Raw genomic sequence first — 19,246 nt, forward strand, 5'->3', positions numbered from 1 at the left:
AATAAAATGCCTATGGGATCCCTCCATAGAAAAATGGATAGCACAAAAATTAAGCAGTGGGACTGTCCATTTTTTTCAAAGGAATAACATGCTTGTGGTACAAACACAGACTTGGATGGCTGGGAGTGGCACATTCCAGGTTCTGAGGATTAATCCCAGTCTCAGGAAGGGTGCTGGACTCCTGGCCTCTATGCTCTGCCCAAAGCTTGTTGTTAACTATAAGTTACATGCACGATATTAACCCCAGCCTTTTGCATGACCAAGTAGATGAAGTCCCGTATGATGCTCCATTGTATTACTGTATTATTAGATATGGTCATACTTGTATCTAGTCCATTTTGTTTTATGTTTTGTCACACCACTGTCATCTGTTAAGACTGATCATTTTAAAACATAGTTCTGTAATCTATACTCTAGAAAATAAAACCTTGAACTGTTAGAGCCTCATGTTTTGCGGCTCAGAAATAGATGTCGTTTGTTTTTTGTATTTTGAAAAACTCACGTTTCATACTAAGAAGGAAAGGTATTGATGCGGCTTGTTACAGAAATGACTGTATCATTTTTTTGAGAGTTGTGATTAACCCACTGTTTTCTCCTGCTCCCTCCATAAAAGCATAGTTTCATTTTACATAGAAAATGATAAGAATTTGAGAATCTGGTGGGAAGATTTGGCAACATTTTTATTGTTAATCTCCTAACCACCACAGAACGGTTTGATTTCCATACCTCAACTGGCATTCCTGTGCAGGGTGATACATCTGTCCATTAAAACACGGCACAATTCAGACATTCAACAGTCTAGGCAAAAAACATCGAAGGGAGCTTTCTTGTCAGTTTGTTAGGAGATTGAGTCACTAAAGATCTGCAGAGAAAAATAACCCACTGATTAGATTCATTAATTAATCCCGAATGGTGTGGCTTGATCTATCTTTTCCCAAAATTCTCAGCCTAGGTGGATTGCAATGGCAAACAGCAGCTGGCAAGAAAAAAAATACTTTGAGGAAACTAGACCCAACTGCAGAAAGTGCTGCAGGTGTTTTCACTTTGTATTGTGAAACTACATGCATTAAAATTCACCTGTACACAAACATTCTAATCTTTATGTTATGTTTTTTATGGTCCACACAGCGTGTTGTCAAAGGCAAATGCAAGTCATTACATTACAATGGTTTAATGGAAGAACTACCGTATATAACCATTGGCTTATACATGGTTTGAATTGTGAAAAACAAATACACTTTATCTTGTACAGTATATGAAATGTCCAGGTTCATGTATCTTTGATGTGCATGAAATTATTTATGCCTTTTCCATAAGGACATCAGGGTAATAGTTTTTTCAAAAAGCAGCAATGTTTATGCTGAGCTAACAGTAAAGCACAATTACTTTTATCCCATGAGTAGGAATAAATAGGAGAAAAGATTAAAAAAACTTCTGTATCATAATGTAGTTCACTTTCAGATTAATCACTAACTTTGCTTTGTTGAGCACATCCGTTCTTTATGTATTATTAGGATTTTCTGTAGCAAGAAACATCACACAAAACACTTTCTCCACATTTCTTTTAATATTTCAGAAATTAATTGATCTTGTGCACACTAGTGGAATAAAAGTTGCAATAACCAGAAGAGAGTAGTAAGAAATATTTACAGGACAGTAAACGTTTCATGACTGAAAAAAAAAACAAATACTACACTATACTAACATGACTTTCTCTGCGTCTGTCAATCAACGCGTTCAGTTCCGCTTCGGGTTGGTGAACTTCCGTAGCGCCAAACTTAAGCAATTTTGTTTTAATCATTTGTAAATATGGAAGTGACAGCGTACGGGAGCACATGTAATTTAAAATGATACATATCGCATTAATTAACTTTGATAGAGCTCATTACAGCAGTACAGGGCGGGTCTTTCTAGAGTTTAGAAAGTCTAGAGTCTAGGATAGTTAACGTAGCTGACTGGTGGTGTTTGTGCTTTGGGCACACAGGAAAGTCTGCCTTCATCTGCAGCCGAGACTAGTGTTTTTCTAGCAGATAATATATACGTGCTGACATGATGGCCCAGGAGAAGCACGCAAAACTGAAACTGAAGAGAAAGAAATGCCTTCCACAGGAGTCGAAAGCGGCACATTCCGCTAGTAACCCGGACTTTGAAGGCTCGCCGAAAAGTTGCAGCGAAGAACTGAAAACATCCCGTCCAGACCGCGCACCGGCACCGTAAGTACTCCCCTTGCAAACCTCTGAAGCCGGGTGGGGCAATACTGGAATAATAATAATAATAATTATAATAATTATAATAATAATGTTATTATAATAACAATTCCAACAGCCTTGTGTGGTTGGCTACATGATAACTAAACAATAGGAGTGAAACAAGTAGCTTGTAACATTGTAAAAAGAAAGCACTTCTACAAACATTGGCCAGCCTAAAAACATCGGACTGCCTTTGAACCTACCTAATGTGTTCCCTCGTGAAACCGACTTTATTTGAAAGGCACAGATATGCATATGAAGATCATTTTGAACTGTATGGTATATTCTTGGTACTGTGACTGCCCTGTCGTTGTTTGATTTGGAAGCTTCTTTGAACATGAGTGAACACATTTCCAAGCGCTGACACTTCCGTATGAGTGTGTACACCAAAATGTCCTTGTTTCTGAGCGTTTGAAATGAACTGCTCAGCAAAATTTAAAATACAGTAAATGCAAGTCTTGCATCTTCGCTAAGTTACTGCTGACGATACGTGGGGATGTCGAAATGTTGGTATCGCCATGCATATTTATCATTTATGTGTGTAAATTTGAACGTTTCCTGGGATTTTTTAAAATGCTTACTTTTTTTCCCTCACAAAAAGACGGGGGGATTGCGAGAAGAAACTTTAATAAATTTAATAAAGTTGTGGATCCCGAGGAAGAGGGCAGCAGTAATTCAGAATTTACTGATGTTTACTTAGTTGGAGCTGCACGGTTGGCGCAGTGGTTAAGCATTGCTGCCTCGCAGCGCTGGTGCCCTGGGTTCAGTTCCAGACTTGGCCTGCTGGAACTGTCCGAAGTCAACTTTGTTCCTAACAAAATACACCTTATTTCACAATAAACATCTTACAATGAGTACACACTCTAACAAGTCATGCAAATCCTACTATATTAAGTTCTTAAAGGGGGGGTTGTCCTTTATTAACCCGAACAGGCGGATGCTGGGGCTGGATTTGCACAAGGAAAGAGTTCCTCCAAGCCCTACCACTTGCTGTTGTCCAAGCCTCTTCTCTGTCCCGGCTCTGAAACTGCGATTGTCCCACCATCCAAAGTCATATACTAGTCAATTGGCTTCTGGTAATTTGGCCCTGGTGCGAGTGTGTGCACATTTGTGCGTGTGTGTGTGTCTCGCGATGGACTGGTATCCCATCCAGGGTGTACCCCAGCTTGCTGAGATATGCTGTAGCTCCCCTGTGCCATTGGATTGGCTATCTACTTAATCAAAGAAGATTGATTAACAGAGGTCAATGTAATGTATATAAAGTTATCTGACTCAACTCAGTTAATAGTAAAAGCACCCAGCTAAAAGTTTATCTTGCACTCAGACTTCATTAAGTTTACTGATATAAAAAAGGGCCGAAAAGTTGCAGACCAATTTTTAAAGTGTCCACTCGCTTTACCGATTGCAGATTTTACTAAGCTTTCAGCAGGTGAAAGTGACAGAGATAAGCTGAAGCTGGTACTTAAATAAATAATAATTTGGGTGGGGGTTTTTTTGGGTGGTGGTGGGGGGTGTTAGTGGTTTGAGAATAAACAACATAGCAGGGGCCCCATGACAATTAAAACGACTTCACAGCAGGCTGATAAAAATGATGGCAAAATAATTTTGGCATATGTCCCTTAGCAGTTTTTGTAAGTTATTGTTTAAGGAGATAAAACACATTGTAAAACAAACTGCAGGATACACAGGAGGTGGGTGGGTGATCTTTCTGCTTGATCACGAATACTGCTTGAGAGAAGCTTTTGCACTGAGCAAGCAATTAGGCCCTACAGAGTCTTAAAGGCCACAGATTTGCTTTATTATATATACAGTACATATCCTGCCTGCATGCAAAACATTTTTGCACAGTGTTCCAGAGCACAGATATAATACCTCCCACAATCTGATTTCGAACAGGCTCATTTGGATTGGCTTGCTACACAACATATGATGATTTTTTTGAAGATTTGATATTAAAAAAGACACCTATTAATTGGTGTCAAAAAAGCAATCCTCAAATGCATCGAATATAACCAGGTAAATGAGTCACTTTGGAATGTTTGTCCTTGGGGGGGGAACAAAATAATTTCATCCAAAAACTTAAGGGACTAGTAAAATCACAGAAGACTATTTCACATTGCAGCACATAATTTGATCTTTTTCCTCAATGAATTTGTGGTGGGTTTGATTGCAGCTCATGTATCTGTTAATTAACATTTTCGTTTCTGCCCAATTCACTGGCAGAATGGACATGTGGTGGTGGAACAAACCCGACCTCGGTGTGACTGAGAGTTTGTGGGCGGTCCTGTTGAAGTCTGCCTTCCCAGACCGCAGCCAGGGAGACTGGATACATGTGCCCGACCTCCCCTCGCTTGTGTCACAGGTGCGTACCCATGCCTGAAGCTGATACGGTAACCACTTTGCTTTTTTTCAGTACCATAAGAAACAAAGAGGGATATGATGGTTTGGGAAGCTGTGCAACAGGTGGTGCCAGGGGCAACTCTGCTTCCAACAGGCTGCCAGTCTGGTTTAACATGCAAGTGGCATTTCTAGGGCATGTATACCAGATGAGCCAATCAGTTTGACAGGTGGCTGATGCAAACTTATATTTGTTAAATTATTTATTTTAGGGCACGTCAAGAGAAAACTTGTTCAGACACAATCTGATGTAACCCTCTTGTAGCAGGCAGCGTGCAGGCTATTAAGGAACAGAGTGATGAAATCTTGGCCATTGGAACTGCAATCTTAAAAGTTTTTTTTTCCCTTGAAATGCCAGTTCTTTTTGTTTCTTATTTCTGTAACAGAAGACTTTTGCTTTCTATGATATTTTATGTGAAACTCATCTGTGATCACTTTCAGGAAGGGTCCTGCGTATATTCTTTTGAAAAGGATAGGAAACTGAAGCCTTCTCAGTTTTGACACGTTTGAAAGTTGCTGTAAGTCCATGTAGTGACACACACTTCACATGGTGCAGTATGTGTTTAATATTAAGTTTGATGGCTGACATGGGCTTCCATCTTAGAAATGTACTGTAGTCCTACAGTTTAATATAACCTCCTTGTTAAAATAGTCTGAGTTGAGATGGAAATGGTTTTGAGTTGATTTTAAGGATACATAATCAGAATTAGCTGGAATGTATGAAGGTGTGATTGTTCTTTATGACAAGAGGATGGAATCTAGTACGTTCCATGCTTAAATAAAAAAGTCATCATAATTTTCAATGTGATTTTAGGAATTAAAGTCTCTGCATGTTGTGGAACACTACAGGGCATTAAGAATAACAAATACAGGTGCTGTCACATCCCTGGATACAAATAAACTTCAATGTACTGTAAACAAGGTCTTCCTGTAAATCCAAGTAATACTCTTTTTCAATTCCAAGACTGACTGTAAATGCAGCAGGAAATGGCAGCTATTACATTTCTTCTAGTACTTACAGTCAGTAGTAGAAAAATGGCTTCAGTATAAATTCTCCTCTATAAATACAGTATTGTAAAAAAAACTGGAAGCAACAAAAATGCTAAAACCCTTTGGTAGAGTCTCCCCATTGTCTGTCTTGTTTTGAAGCCGAGATTTTCAGAACAAGGACATCCTGGATTGAAGACCTGTGCTAGCTGTGGTGAAGAACAGACCCGTTTTCCATCGATTTCCAAAGCAGTATCCCTTAATTCACTGAATTCAGACGTGGATTTCGATTCTGAGCCCTATCCTGGGACTCAGGGCCAAATCCTGAGGGAGAAAGAGAAGCTTGTGCACTGTGACAGACAGCCTCCTAGTGCGACTCAAGCTGAACACGCCGAAAAACCACCTTCAGCTGTGGACAAAGTTGCAGGGGACACCAGACTGAGACATAACGAGGTGCCCGAAGCCGAACGCGACAGTGAAACGAGGCAGCAGCAACGCCTACGCGAGGCCTTGCCGTCGTCGGGGGCGACGGGAGACGGAAAGCGGAGCGCGCTAACTGACGGGGCCGGCGCGGCGGTGGCTAGGCCTCGCTGCCGACGTGAGGAGACCTCCACCGCGAGGCCCCGCTCGTTAGAGAGAGCCCAGCGCGGGAACGAGGAAGAGGACGCGACCAGGGGGAAGCTACCCGCTCACGGGGGGGGGGAATCTGACAGCTGCACCGCCACCGAAGAGACGCGTTCGGCGAAACCCCCTCCGGAGAAGGAGCGTCGCGAGGCAGGTTGGCAGAAGGAGCATACGGCTGCTAATAACAGGAAAGCTGATGGGAATTCAGATGGAGGTGCAGCTATAGAGAGCTGCCCCATGTGTCGCACACAGTTTCCTGCTGGGTAAGGCTTTCGTTTCTCGTCCTCTTGAATTCTCCACTCTGCTTTCTAGGGCAGCCCTTCACTGAGGGCTTCACACACACAGAAACGTGTGCACAAGATGTTTAGCTGTAGCTAAACCATTAGCCCTAGAAACAACCACTTAGAGTAAAAGCTCGGTACATTAGAATAGCAGAATAAACACATACATGTGAGTGGTACCTTTTTACAGAATGGCCTTTGTTTTCACACAGCTATACCCTAATTATCATACTTCTGTAGAGAAATCTGAATAGTTTTGTCCTTTTAATCATTAAAAATTATTTTTAAAACGACCTATTGTTTCGCCTGGGGGGGCACAGTAACATAAATCTGAATAGTCAATGGATGACAACCAAAAGTAGAAAGAAAACCTGTTTCGTCTAGTTCAATATTTTTCTAGGACATTTTTATGAAACATGTTTCTGCATTACTGCCACCTGCTTTGGATTGTCAGTGCAGGCGAGAAGCACAGATGTGTGGTTTACCTGAGTAATGCTTCTTTTGCCTCTGATTTCTGCAATGCAGAAATCCTCTGTGGATCTCAACCTGTTGGTACTATGTGAGGAAATCATATAAGTCATTAAAATGAACCCTAAACCCCCTCTTAGAATAACCAATCCCCTTTGAGGAACTCATTGTCTGACACTCCTGAGTCTCAGTGGCACAGATTCCTGAATTATCAAGCTTCCTGCTCTATAACCTGGGTGCAGAATGGCTGTGTAATTTAAATTGGAATGATCACCTTGACCTGTGGAGAACAAAAGGTATACTCAGTGGGCGGCACAGTGGTAAGCAGTGCTGCCTCATGGCTCCAGGGCCCTGGGTTGGATTCCTGACCTGCGTGGCTATTGGAGTTTGTATGTTCCCCCTGAGTGCTCCAGTGTCACACGCTAAATCAAAGGCTTACTGGTACTGTAGGTCAGTTAGCTCCTGGGAAAACTGGCCCTGATGTGAGTGTGTTTGTAAATGTGTCTTGACCTATGCTGGACTGGCGTCCCACCCAGGGTGTATCCTGCCTTGTGCTAGTCGCTTGCTGGGACAGGCTCCAGCTCCCCCGCGACCTGTATTGGATAAAGTGGTCAGTAAATGGACTGGATGCATAGTCAATGAAAACAGGGCAATCTTGTGTTTTAATGAGGCATAACTGGATCATAGACTAGTTGGCCAATAAAGAGCAGGAAAGCCACAGGTCACTATGCAAACCTCGGCCACCTATTATGAGTAAATCTGTATTATGTAAACATTTTTAAAAATATCATTTCAAATCATCAAGACAAAAGCAGTTTCCCTCCAAAGCATGAAAAGATGGATGTTTTGTTTTAGTACATCCATCTGATCACGAACCTTTGGGAAGCTGCTGACCAATTGTTTTGCTAAAAAACAAAAGCACAATGTTGAGTGTCTAGGACCATTCGACCCTTTCCTAGCCCTTGGCAACCAAACATGAAGCTGATAGTGGCTCCTGCAATGTCTTGGGTTCTAAAATTTGGATCCCACTGCATTTTTCTACTCCTAAAAAACAGTCAAAGTAGTGTAGCCAAGTCTATTTGTAGATAGCATTGCCTTAAACAACCGTGTCTTTGTAATTTGGAGCTATGTTCATGAATCTGAACCACAAGGGAGACAAAAGGTTGAAACTCACAATTGCAGGAGAATGCAAAAGGCATCTGCTTTAGGAGAAATTCAAAGTGCTGCCAATGCACTGTTTTGGGGAATCTACATTTGCTGAAACGGTCAGAACGGAGCATTAAGGCTACCAGGGTAGCAGTACATCGAAAGTGGCAGATTTCTGTACCGGAGGCAGAAACAATGACCTCATTCTTGCACTTCGGGGAAAGAGAAGAAAATCTCCTAGCGCATGCAACATAGCAAAACCTCTCGGAGCATTCAAGGAAAGTCTCTTGCACTCCTTTGAAAGAAAACAAATCCAGGGCTTTTTGACCTTGTCAGATATGTATTGCTTCAGGTCTTGCACTGAAACAGCTGCTTGGTTAAGAAACTTGCTCATGACAAGGATCGTAAGTGACGTGTTGTTTTGACTTTTATTAAATATCAAGGCAGTGAGGCTTGATTGCTGTGCTGGGGTTTGATCGATCAGCAGGAGGTTGGCAAGGCTGGAAGGCAATAATGGTAAAGGCACAGGAAAACCTAACAAAACAGGCATGCAGCAAAGCTGGGCCAACAATGGTCTTGCCACTTTTGCAAGGTGTGCACTTTATTTCTGTTAAAGGTTCAAGTCTATCAGGCAGGTTAAAAAAAATAGACTTTTTTCTGCCTGCAAGAATTACTGTAAAGGGCTGAAGCTCTGCAAGTAGTGTCAACAACACCCTGCTGATTTCAGCATTCCTGTTTGTATACATCTGATTTGTCCACATTTTTATGTTGTGTGTCTGTGATGCATTAATGGTTCAGAGAGAAAAAAATGCGTATTGTGGGCTGTATTGGCCTTGGTGAAACTGTTTGAAGCGCAGTTCCATTTTTCACTTTTCCATGTATATTTAAGATCTCGCAAACCTGACCTTGCAGTTGGTTTTACATAGCTGAATATGCCCTTGATTTTGAGCCTGCGTGGAATTCAGCAGCAATGCCAACAAACATACAGATGCTTACAGGATTTAGGTTTGTTCTTTGAAATGTATAATGTCAGAAATCACATATATTGTTTTAAATGCCACACTGTCCAGCATGGTTTATTCAGTTTTATTAAAAAAGACATTTTTCTTAATGCAATATGTTCACAATACTAAAATAAAACCTTCACACATATAAAGGCCAATTGCACACCATTCTTTTACTGTGTCCAGATCCCCACACCCACACAGAGACATAGTATAAAAATAGGACAGCATCTGAATGTTAGAGCACAGCAAGAACTGTGACTGGCTGTCCTCGGATTAAATTCACTTGTCCTGACCAGTAAGTCTTCCCCTAGGATAGATGACAGCACAGCAAATGCAAATTATCATGATGAGTTCTGGCTGCTGCAAGGGAGATTATACCAGATTTACCTTTAAAATGATCTCTGAAACACCCTTGAGTCCAAATCTCTAAAGCTCTATTGATTTTTGCAATGCCTGCTTTCTCCTAGCTTCTTAAAGACATTAGCACATTTACACATACAATTCTGCATGCTGGCTCAGACAACTTTTGCTGGCCAGAACATTGTGACAGTCCATTTTAGTTGTCTTCCTTGATATTTTAGGTCAGTTCTAAAAAGTGTACTTTGATATTTCACACATTTGCAAAGCTTTCAAGTATGGTATACATGGAGTCTCTGGCTTTTAGCAGGACTTAAAAAACTTGTGCTATTAGTGAAAGATCTGAAGTATTTTTGTTTTATTCCTACATGAGCATTTATAATTCATATGTATAGACTTAAATGCTTTGTGGATGTTGTTATTTTAAACTATGGGCCATGTTTTTTGTAGTAATGTCTATTGTAAAATAATGACAAAAGTATTGCGTAAAATACAGCCATTCTGAGTTCTAGTCTATTCTGGGGGTGTTCTGATTTCAGTGTTTTCTTCAGCATGTAACTGGCATGCTCAATTGGATTTAAATCTGCAGATGGCTCACTAAGGATGGCAGCAGCAGAACAAATTTTGTAGTTTACAGAAGCATTTTTGTGCTTAAGTAGAGGACAATGTGTTACCTACTGGGCTGTACTTTGCCATGCAGCATGACAATACCACAAGATGTACAACCAAGGAATTCAACAGGTGAAAAAAATCTTAGACTAGACAAGTCAATCTTCAAATTTAACTGCAGGACCTCACAATCATTGACTTGAATACAGAATATATTTTAATACAATTCAATGTGCGCATGGAATTACCCAACCCAAACCTACATTGTGCTTATTATCATTCATCTAAATCTCCTGATCAGAAATACAAATTGCTTGACTCAGTACTTGTGTAGGGCAATGTATATCTTCCTGAAATATTTATATATGGACGGCAGTAAAAGTGATTTACACAGAAATTGAAGTTGTCTCGTAGACATCCAGTCAAAGCAGAAACATAGGTTTAGGCTAGAGAGAAGATACACAAACCTGTTTTGTGTGGCTCTTCACAGTATCTCCAGGGTATTGATCTAGATGATTTCCCTCACGCCTCTGCTGAGCTTAAAAGGAAATAAACCCTTACACAAACCAGTGGAAAGGCATGTTTATACAAGGTATTTATGTGCTTTTCGAGTCTGTTGGGTGTTTTGCACAGTAAGCAGTATTAGCTGGTACTATACCTTGCAATAGAGATCTCTTTTCAATTGCTTCAAGCTTTACATCAGAAAACTCCCGCAACAGAGCAAAAATTAATTTGGATTCACGTCCATTAGATGAGTCATTGTGCTTTACAGCGAAATACGACACCACACTGGTTAGTGAACTTATCATATATTGGTACTTGGCTCGGCTTGAGAAATTTTACTTCTTCTATAGTTTAATCACATTGTTGCCTTTCCATTTGGCAACCCGTTCTGTACAGCTTACATGCAAATTTCTCCTTTTGTCTTCCGAAGTGGTTGTTTGGTGACTAGCCCATGACATTGTCCATAATATTCGCTTTAAATTTGTGTTTTTGCTCGTTGTGATTAGTATGTGATGAGAAGGGCTTGTAACTTTCTATTATTTTGCAGGCAGGAACCATTTGATCTGATAGAAATCCTCTTTATGTTGATAAGTTTGCAGTTGCAGGCATCGGCACTAGAAAGGAGATTTTAGATAATCCATTTCTCTTCAAATTTGAAAGGAGATTCAAGCATGTAAGGCAACCTATTGTAAGGTTCTTTTCCTTGTAGAACAAGCAGAGTAAAACCTAATAGAAATGCTGTATTTGTCAGCACTCTACTTTAGGAAAGACCATAAACTGATTCAGTAAAATAGGCTTTAGAACATGGTCTAATCTGGTAAACAAAAGCAACCTGTTTTTATCATCTCTGGTTTCTGTGGTTACGGCATGTGCATTCTTGTAATGGCATATTGATATTTTTTGTTTCTTTGCTTGCCGATTTGTGCATTTTTTTACAATGGTTCTTTGCATAAAACCTTAGCTGTGACTTATCAAAGGGGTTTTCTAAACACATGTATGGTTTACCTGATTGGTTTCAAAACTCTAATGACATTCATTGTGGTTGTTGTTGGGGCCAACAACATAGCTGTATATAGCTACAGTCTTTCTAATTGGAATAAACATGGAAAAAAATGAAAAAAGCTGCAAAAAAAATCAAGTTAATTCAACTTCACAGAGAAGCTGCTGACTGGAAGGCTTGTATGCTTGTACAATGAAAACAATTGGAACAGCTAGCCTAGGACCAATTTAATGTGAACAGTTTCAGTGGCTTTAGAAGTTGGAGAGGAAAGCTATTAATGCAATATAGTGAAATGTGCATCCTTTTTATTAGAAGACTGATAGCTTAATGAATGAAGTGGTCCAGTTTGAATGATCAAAACGCCTATTTCTTTACAGGGGAAAAAAAAAGTCTTGAAAGATGATACAGAATCGGTCAAAAAGTCATACAATTAGGAGGAAAACAAGACGCGGTGCTGCTGGATATGGCTGTGACCCTTCCCAGACAAGGCCGACATTGTAAAGCCTGGAGCTCTGGCGCTCTGTGCTGCGCAGTGCTGCTTCCAGCGAGCGCTGTGTATTTTGGCCCAGGCACACAACGTTGCTGTACACGTTCGAGCTTTAACAGATGTGGACAATGAGCGCCCTTGTCTGCGAGAGGGAAAGGCAGAGTGAGCAAGCGACAGGGAAAAAAAACATTGCCGTCTATACATGTGAGGGCTTATTCTGTAAAATCATTCAGCAGGCCGGGTGCAGGGGTTCTAGGAAAGTATATTATTAAATATCTGCTCTAGTTTAATTTTTCCCTGTCGCCTTCCTTGTGTGGGCCTCCTGCCCGCGTTTTGCCCCCAGGCTGAAGGAGTGGGTGAAATCTCAGCAGGCCTCTAAAAAGCTATTAGTAAACTTATTTTAAAAACTGCATGATCCTACATACGTACAGGATGCAACAATACTCTTCAATAATGTGCCGTCAGTCAGCTAAAGTCCTCTGTACAGTTTGAGGTTACGCTGATGGGGGAATTGTAAGATTTCAAACAAAAGCTTAATTTCCAAGTCAAACAAAGCCTGCCAATGCAGTTTTATTCGCACCTGCTGTAATTCCTGGTTCGGTTCATAGTTGCAGAACAGTTTTAACAATTGCGAGCCTTTGGTCGGGCATCACAATCAATACGTTTAAGATTCATCCTGTGAAACGTTTCAACCTTTTGGCCATAAAATCAGGAATTCAAGGGCAGATGGCAAACGGTTTCTTGATGCACTACATGAAAGGCCTTTCTATAATGACTGATTTTAATGTCTGTACATTTAAGGATTCCAGAGTAAAGTCGCATTTGAACAAGATTTTTGCTTTTCGTTCCCCAGATTCACCCAACTGGACTGCGACAGTCACCTCGCCAAGTGCTTGTCAGAGATGAACGAGGACATTGTCTGGTAGCCACTCCACGAAGAGGGAGGAACGCAACCCACTTCCGCTCCTCTTTAATCACTGAGCCCCTCGGGGGCTGCTCTCTGTTCCTCATCTGTACACGCGTTCAGTTCGCGATCAGAGGACTCCTTTCTTTTAAACGGCATTTTCTGCTTTGTATGCACGAAGCATCCCCACCCTCGAGGCATCGCATCTTGATGAAACGAAACAAGTGCAAAGGAAGAAGTAGCACAGAAGACGCTGTAATTAAACATTTACAAGGGGGTCAATCTGCCGGTGCAGAATCTTGTCAAGTGGGTTTTATTTCCAAAGAGGTTCATTGGCTGTCGGAGGTTTATTGAATAAATGCATTGATTCTAAAACAACGGTAGGCATCTGAAATAAGCAAAATATTTTTTTTTGTTCTTTTAAAGTAATATGGGATTGGAGAAATGCAGCATTCCGTCCCCGATGACATGACTGACTTTATTGAAAACTCCCAACCGGTGACAAAGAGGTTTGTTTTCTCTTAACCCTTCGATTTAAGCTTCTGGCACTTGCTTCATGAAGAATATCCCAGGCATCATTTACGGAGTGAGAGCATCGGTAGCTTTCAAAATAAAAATACAAAAAAAGGCTGTTTTAGAGTCTGGTAAAACTGCCCAAAAAGCTGCAACATTTTTTTCAGTTTAGTGATAAACAAATGGATGTTCTCAAGCCCATCTGACATGGGCCATGTGGTCTTTATTAAACTCAAAATGAAACTTTTATATCCAAGGGGATTGGGATCTGAATAAAGCAAGGCCAAGTAAAACTGTTTTTGGCTATCTGGCTTATAAGTGGAAATTAGTTATTTAGAGGTACTTTCTTGTTTGTGGCTGTGCAGTAGACCAGTATTTCTGTCAAACAAAGGCTAAAGGGCCTTTAACAGAATGTGTTGTGATCATTATCGAAAAACAGCACTACCTTAGTTTGTTTTTCCTGTTAAAGACTTTAATTTTCCGATGTGCAAGAATATAGAGGATCTTATGTTATGTATTAGTTTCACCATTTCTCTGCACAGTTTAAATTTGCTTAACTCTGAGAAGAGGCAAGAAAGGTACAACTCACACCCATAAATCAACCAACAGAATATACAAAGTAACTACAATGAACATATTTACTGGTTTACACTTATCTAGAATCATTAATACTAATCCTGTTTGACCACACTGTGCCATACCAGACTTCCTCTCAATCCTGTTGAAGATTTGTTTTCCTTAAACATTTAATTATCTGTATTTCATTTATAAAACAAATGCTTCAAATATAAAAATTTCCCCTAAGCACATTGATAGACCATGATTTGCTTTGGACTCTTAACACAATTAGCAAAATGCAGAGAAAATAGCTTGTTGACATATTTGGCAAACATTATTAACTTATAATTCAATGCCTTTTAGGAATTTGTATACACCTTACCCGCAACTTAGAGACAGTATCTCTGTTATGTCCAATATTTCCACAGCAACCAGACTATGGCTACTATTCTGTTGGATTGCTTGCATGTGCGCAGACTAGTTGATTTACGTGAAACCTAAAGTGTTAACATTTAAATTCAATTATTTACAGTAATGCTCCTGCTAGAGTGAATTCAAGGCTTTATACACTGGTAAAACTTTAGGGTATATTTTAATCATACTGTTTTTTGTTTCTGTTGGATTGTATTAGTGAAGGAGCTACATACTGTATATACACATGTATGTATATACTACATCTTACATTGCATATGAATATACTGAAATATTCTGCCTCATGAAACTTTTACCAATATGTGTTAAATTAATACAACATGGCATTTTAACTACGTCTAGGGAAAGAACTTTAATAACACACTAACTGTATATGCTCAGGTGGATTATTTTGGTTTTGTACTGAGCCTCTTGTCATCATTAAAATGTAAACTAGTACACAGTACAATTGTGTATATATACATTATAATTAAAAGCCCAACCAAATATCTTCAGTATTGACTCCTGTAGAAAACTGCTTAAAGGCTTACAAAAGAGGGAATGCCCTAAAAAGTGTCTCTCCACAGACCTTGTGAATATTAATTTAATCAAAGTTATTTAGGCACTCTCCTTTCTGTTGTTTAGTTGGTTTGAATCCACATGCTATGATATCTAGGTTTTTAGTCTGCTATAACTAATCGATGCAACACTAGCAGCAGATTGGCTGTCTAGGACTGGGAAAGTGTCTATTTAATCCTGTTACACAAGTTATCATATGAATGCAGGCCAGTCTTAATCAAGAAATGTCTACCTGTGCAGTTTCTTTCCTTTATCTCTTATTGTGAATGAAAATTGGAACAAGCCCAGAAAATCTACAAACTAATTTACAGTCGATATGCGGGTCCTTCTCTTTTTAATATTTTTCCCCCGTGGAAAGATGAGAAAACATAAGATAGGCAATGGGTATTATTTTGTGTATCAATGGCATTATATCTCAGTAGAACGCACTTGTGCCTCGGGTTGGAACTCCACAGATTCGGAACTTGTCAAGTGTAAATCGCCTCCCTTTGTCCCTTAGGACCATCAGTGGCATTCAGCTCAGCCCCGTAGCACTGCGCCCAAGTCCCTGAGAGCTTTTATCAAGGGAATGTGTGTGTACGTGTCTGCCGTTGTGGAGGAGAGAAGATAATATTCAAGATAAAAGTGTTTTAATGTGTTGTGGAACTATGCGGTAGGATTAGAAAGCCCCTGAAATAAATGCATAAGGGATACTGTCTCTTCAGTGTGAGTTCAGCCATTCAAAGCTATCCACTGTGTAAAGGTTGAGTAAAACACATTAAAATCATAGTAATAAAAATAATTGTAATCTCGTCCTTACCTCACCTCCTAAACTGTAGCATTCCAGTGTAATGAAATGGCTCCTCACAAAAATGTGGGTTTATTTTTGACTTTACAAGTGAACAGATTTCCATTTGCTACCATTTTGTTTCTGGCTTGTATCTTCATTATTTTTATTTGACAGTGATTCAGTACTTTATCACTAATTCTGGAATCAAAGTGCCTGAGATTACCATATCTGATCATCAGATGATTTAACCCTATTAATCACCTTCAGTTATTGACCTTAAACGTCATTGAACAAAGGAGTTGTGCATTTACTAAACATTATGCATTTTCTGAATTAATCATAACAATGAAGTGCAGTGCAACTACACACCTTAATTTCAATAATATCCTTGGTCTTCATGAATGTGTGCTAGCCCCTTCTTTCACCTTGCACATTTCAATTTGAAAATGTTTACTCAATTATTTTAATAATGCTTCCACTGCAGAATTCAGACACCAGATTTAACTTTAGCTATTTTCTGAGACAAACTGCACTGAGGCTGGGGTAAGTGTTTCGAGTTTGGTAAAGTCTCTCCTCACTTCAGCTGTCAGGTGTACAGTTTTAGAAAATCAAACTAATTAAAACTAGAGCATTTTAAGTGCAATCTGGAATATGTGAAAAACAGATATTTCGGATCTTATTAGGCACTTTTTAAACATCCTGTCCTCAGTTTCTCCTAAGCCATCCATTACAAGTTAAATGCAACTCCTTTGTTTGGTGAAGTACAGAAATTACGTCCCCCCAAAATATAAATAAAACATGCCTTTTTGCATCAACAAAAGGCATAATCAATTTGGGATCTTCTACCTACATTATAATACAGTTTATACTTTTCCTTCATCATATTACATTCTTGTGTTATTAGGAGGCCAAACCCCCTCGAAGATAGCTATTGTCTTTAAAAAAAAAAATAGAAACAGCGGAAAAAAAAAGTGCACATAGAATCAAGTTCTGAAGCAGAACTGTCATATTTTCCCAGGGATGAAATGAATATTTTAGATCCTTCATGGAAGCAGGCACAGAATGAACAAGCTTTCTTCTTCGGTTACAAAGTCAGTAGTGTTGACACCTCCGGTGATGAGTTTAAAAAGGGAAATAAACTGATTGTGGTTAGAGGAAGACTGCCACCGACTGACCTTGGATGTGTTCTGTTATTCTGTAAGTTTTCTTTTTGTTGTTGTTGGTGGTGGTGTTTTAAATACCCTTGCCACAGTTTCTGAAACAATCCGGTGAGTCCTCCGGTCCAAAAGTCTCGCACCAGTTCTTCGACTGAGCATGCAAGCAGTTCAGCAGAGCCCTCTCCCACTCCACAATGTCAGTAAGAATTCATGTCACTGAGGTCACTTTGCAATGCGCAGGTGAAGAAAGCCGTCTTCACCCTCATACAGATTCTTCTGTGGTCAGCAGCATGGGATTAATGTACTCGAATCCTTCGAATTCCGACTGGTCTATTCTTTTAATGACATCTCTGTGGAAGAAAACAAAAATACATATTTCATTCATTTGACTTCAGTGTTTACGATGATGGCTTTGCTTTTAAAGTCTTCAGATAGATGTGTGATCTATACAGAATGTCTAAATGCAAAAAATACTAATCAAACAGTTTCTACATTTAATCAATTTTGCATCTTATTGATTGTATACGCTAATGATGATCTGCATCTGGATGATTTAAAGTAATGATAATAATATTGCAGAAATGGGATATATACATTTCTTATGTGGATTAACTGAATTTTATAATAAAATTTGACTTTTACAACTGCATTGCATATAGAAATCTTGTTTCCACAGCAGAGAAAACAAATTATCCTCATCAAGTCTTAAGTTGTGCTTTGCGTGTGTAGCAAGTTTCATATAAACAATTGAAATTATCTGCAAATTAGCCAACATATAAAAACTCATTTCAAGTGGCTGCATAAAAAAAGTGCCAGGGTAACTTCTCAGAAACAACAAACTGTTAATCATGTGCCATCATGCCGATCGCTAACTGCAGCTTCAGAGAACAGAAGACACATGCTGGGAAAATCTGGAAGGGAAGTGTCTGTTTGCTGAAAGCCATCACTGACTGATCTCAATTCAACAGCCTGTGCCAAGAACAACTGGCAGACAAGTGCCCTCCCTCCATTCCTCTCATCCACACACCTCCAGTGCTCACCCACGCACAGTAACTGTGCCTACTGGTTCATAGCGTGAGCAACAGAAGAGATGGATTATAATAATTATTATGATCACAAATGTATGTTAGAAAGGGCCTGCCATCGTAATTGCATCACCAAGTGCTGTACAAGCATGACAAAGGCAATTCAATACAAACCCTTCTAAAAAATATATATATATATACAAGCTGAAAATGTATACATCAACACTGCACTTGTACTGTATATATGGTTAGGAATAAAACAGTGCCCGTGTGCAAACACAAATAAGACCAGACAAAACTTTAGGCCACAGAAAAAATTATTACAAAGGAAGACCAAAAGAAACAAGAGGTTTTCCACAGCAACATAAAACTAATATTTTCAAGACTTTAAAAGGTTATACTGAATTCCTTTTGTTTTTTAGGTAGAAAACTCAAGTCATTTGGGAGCAGGGCTGCAGAAAACTGCAGTCTCTTTACTTGACAAGCTGGCCATAGGCCTAAGGAATAAGGACCACTAAGGAGAGCTAAGAGTTACAGCCTAGAAAACCTCTACCTGATCCCTCTGGTGACCTCCTCAGATGACTTCTCTGTGCTGTGGCTATGGAAATCAACAGAATGCTGTTTCTGAGGTTTCTTTTTGCTTATCTGCCACTGCTTTGGTAAGCGAACACTCACTGGCAAGACACTGCCATCTTGTTTTAATGTAATGTTTCTTGGCACAGTGGGAAAAGACATTTCTTTAACCAAGTCCTTGGAGAGAGAACCCCGCGCAGCTCTTAAAGGAATTATCAAAGCACTTCTTGCTGGCATATTAAAAAAAAAAAAAAGAGCTATGAGGCCATCACCTGTGTGGCAAGGCCAGGACACAAACATGTGATCACTCACATGTGAATGCAGTGCCATTTGCCATTTTAGTGAATCATGCTGCCTGAGAGCTCTCAAGACAAGTCATATTAAAGTTACTGCATGGTTTTAACAGCTGCCAGAATGTTTGCATAATGGCATCGCTAGTTCTGCCTCCTGCCCCAGGAGTACAGCAAAATCGTTCCCTACCCCTTGGTGTTGAAGCCCATGGCTGGAGACTGATGAAGTCATATGTCTCTTGCATTAACAAATTTCATCCTTTTTTCCCTTTCTTCTCCCAGCTATTGGGCAAGAACCCAGGGAATTGATTTTTATGCAGCAGACAGCCTGAATCTAACAAGCGAGGGGGT

The 19,246-nt window shown here is 39.7% G+C and overlaps 2 protein-coding genes across 6 annotated transcripts in view; one reads left to right on the forward strand and one right to left on the reverse strand.

The window, feature by feature from the left end:
- Positions 1-1,745: 1,745 nt before the first annotated feature.
- LOC148642124 (uncharacterized) lies at positions 1,746-16,769 on the forward strand. The gene is made up of 4 exons (XM_088617502.1): positions 1,746-2,213; positions 4,473-4,611; positions 5,796-6,520; positions 12,970-16,769. The coding sequence occupies exons 1-4, from the start codon at positions 2,050-2,052 to the stop codon at positions 13,040-13,042; spliced, it is 1,101 nt and encodes a 366-aa protein (XP_088473628.1). The 5' UTR covers positions 1,746-2,049; the 3' UTR covers positions 13,043-16,769.
- The window catches only part of prkcz (protein kinase C, zeta), a 161,642-nt gene continuing 156,379 nt past the window's right edge, over positions 13,984-19,246 (reverse strand). For all 5 annotated transcript variants that reach the window (XM_088617497.1, XM_088617498.1, XM_088617500.1 and 2 more), the window contains one exon: positions 13,984-17,357. In XM_088617497.1, coding sequence (XP_088473623.1) covers positions 17,270-17,357 — 88 coding nt within the window. In that variant the 3' untranslated portion in view covers positions 13,984-17,269. The remainder of the gene's footprint in view (positions 17,358-19,246) is intronic.

This window comes from Lepisosteus platostomus, chromosome 23 (assembly GCF_059453375.1).
Source record: "Lepisosteus platostomus isolate fLepPlt1 chromosome 23, fLepPlt1.hap1, whole genome shotgun sequence".
NCBI lineage: Eukaryota > Metazoa > Chordata > Actinopteri > Semionotiformes > Lepisosteidae > Lepisosteus > Lepisosteus platostomus.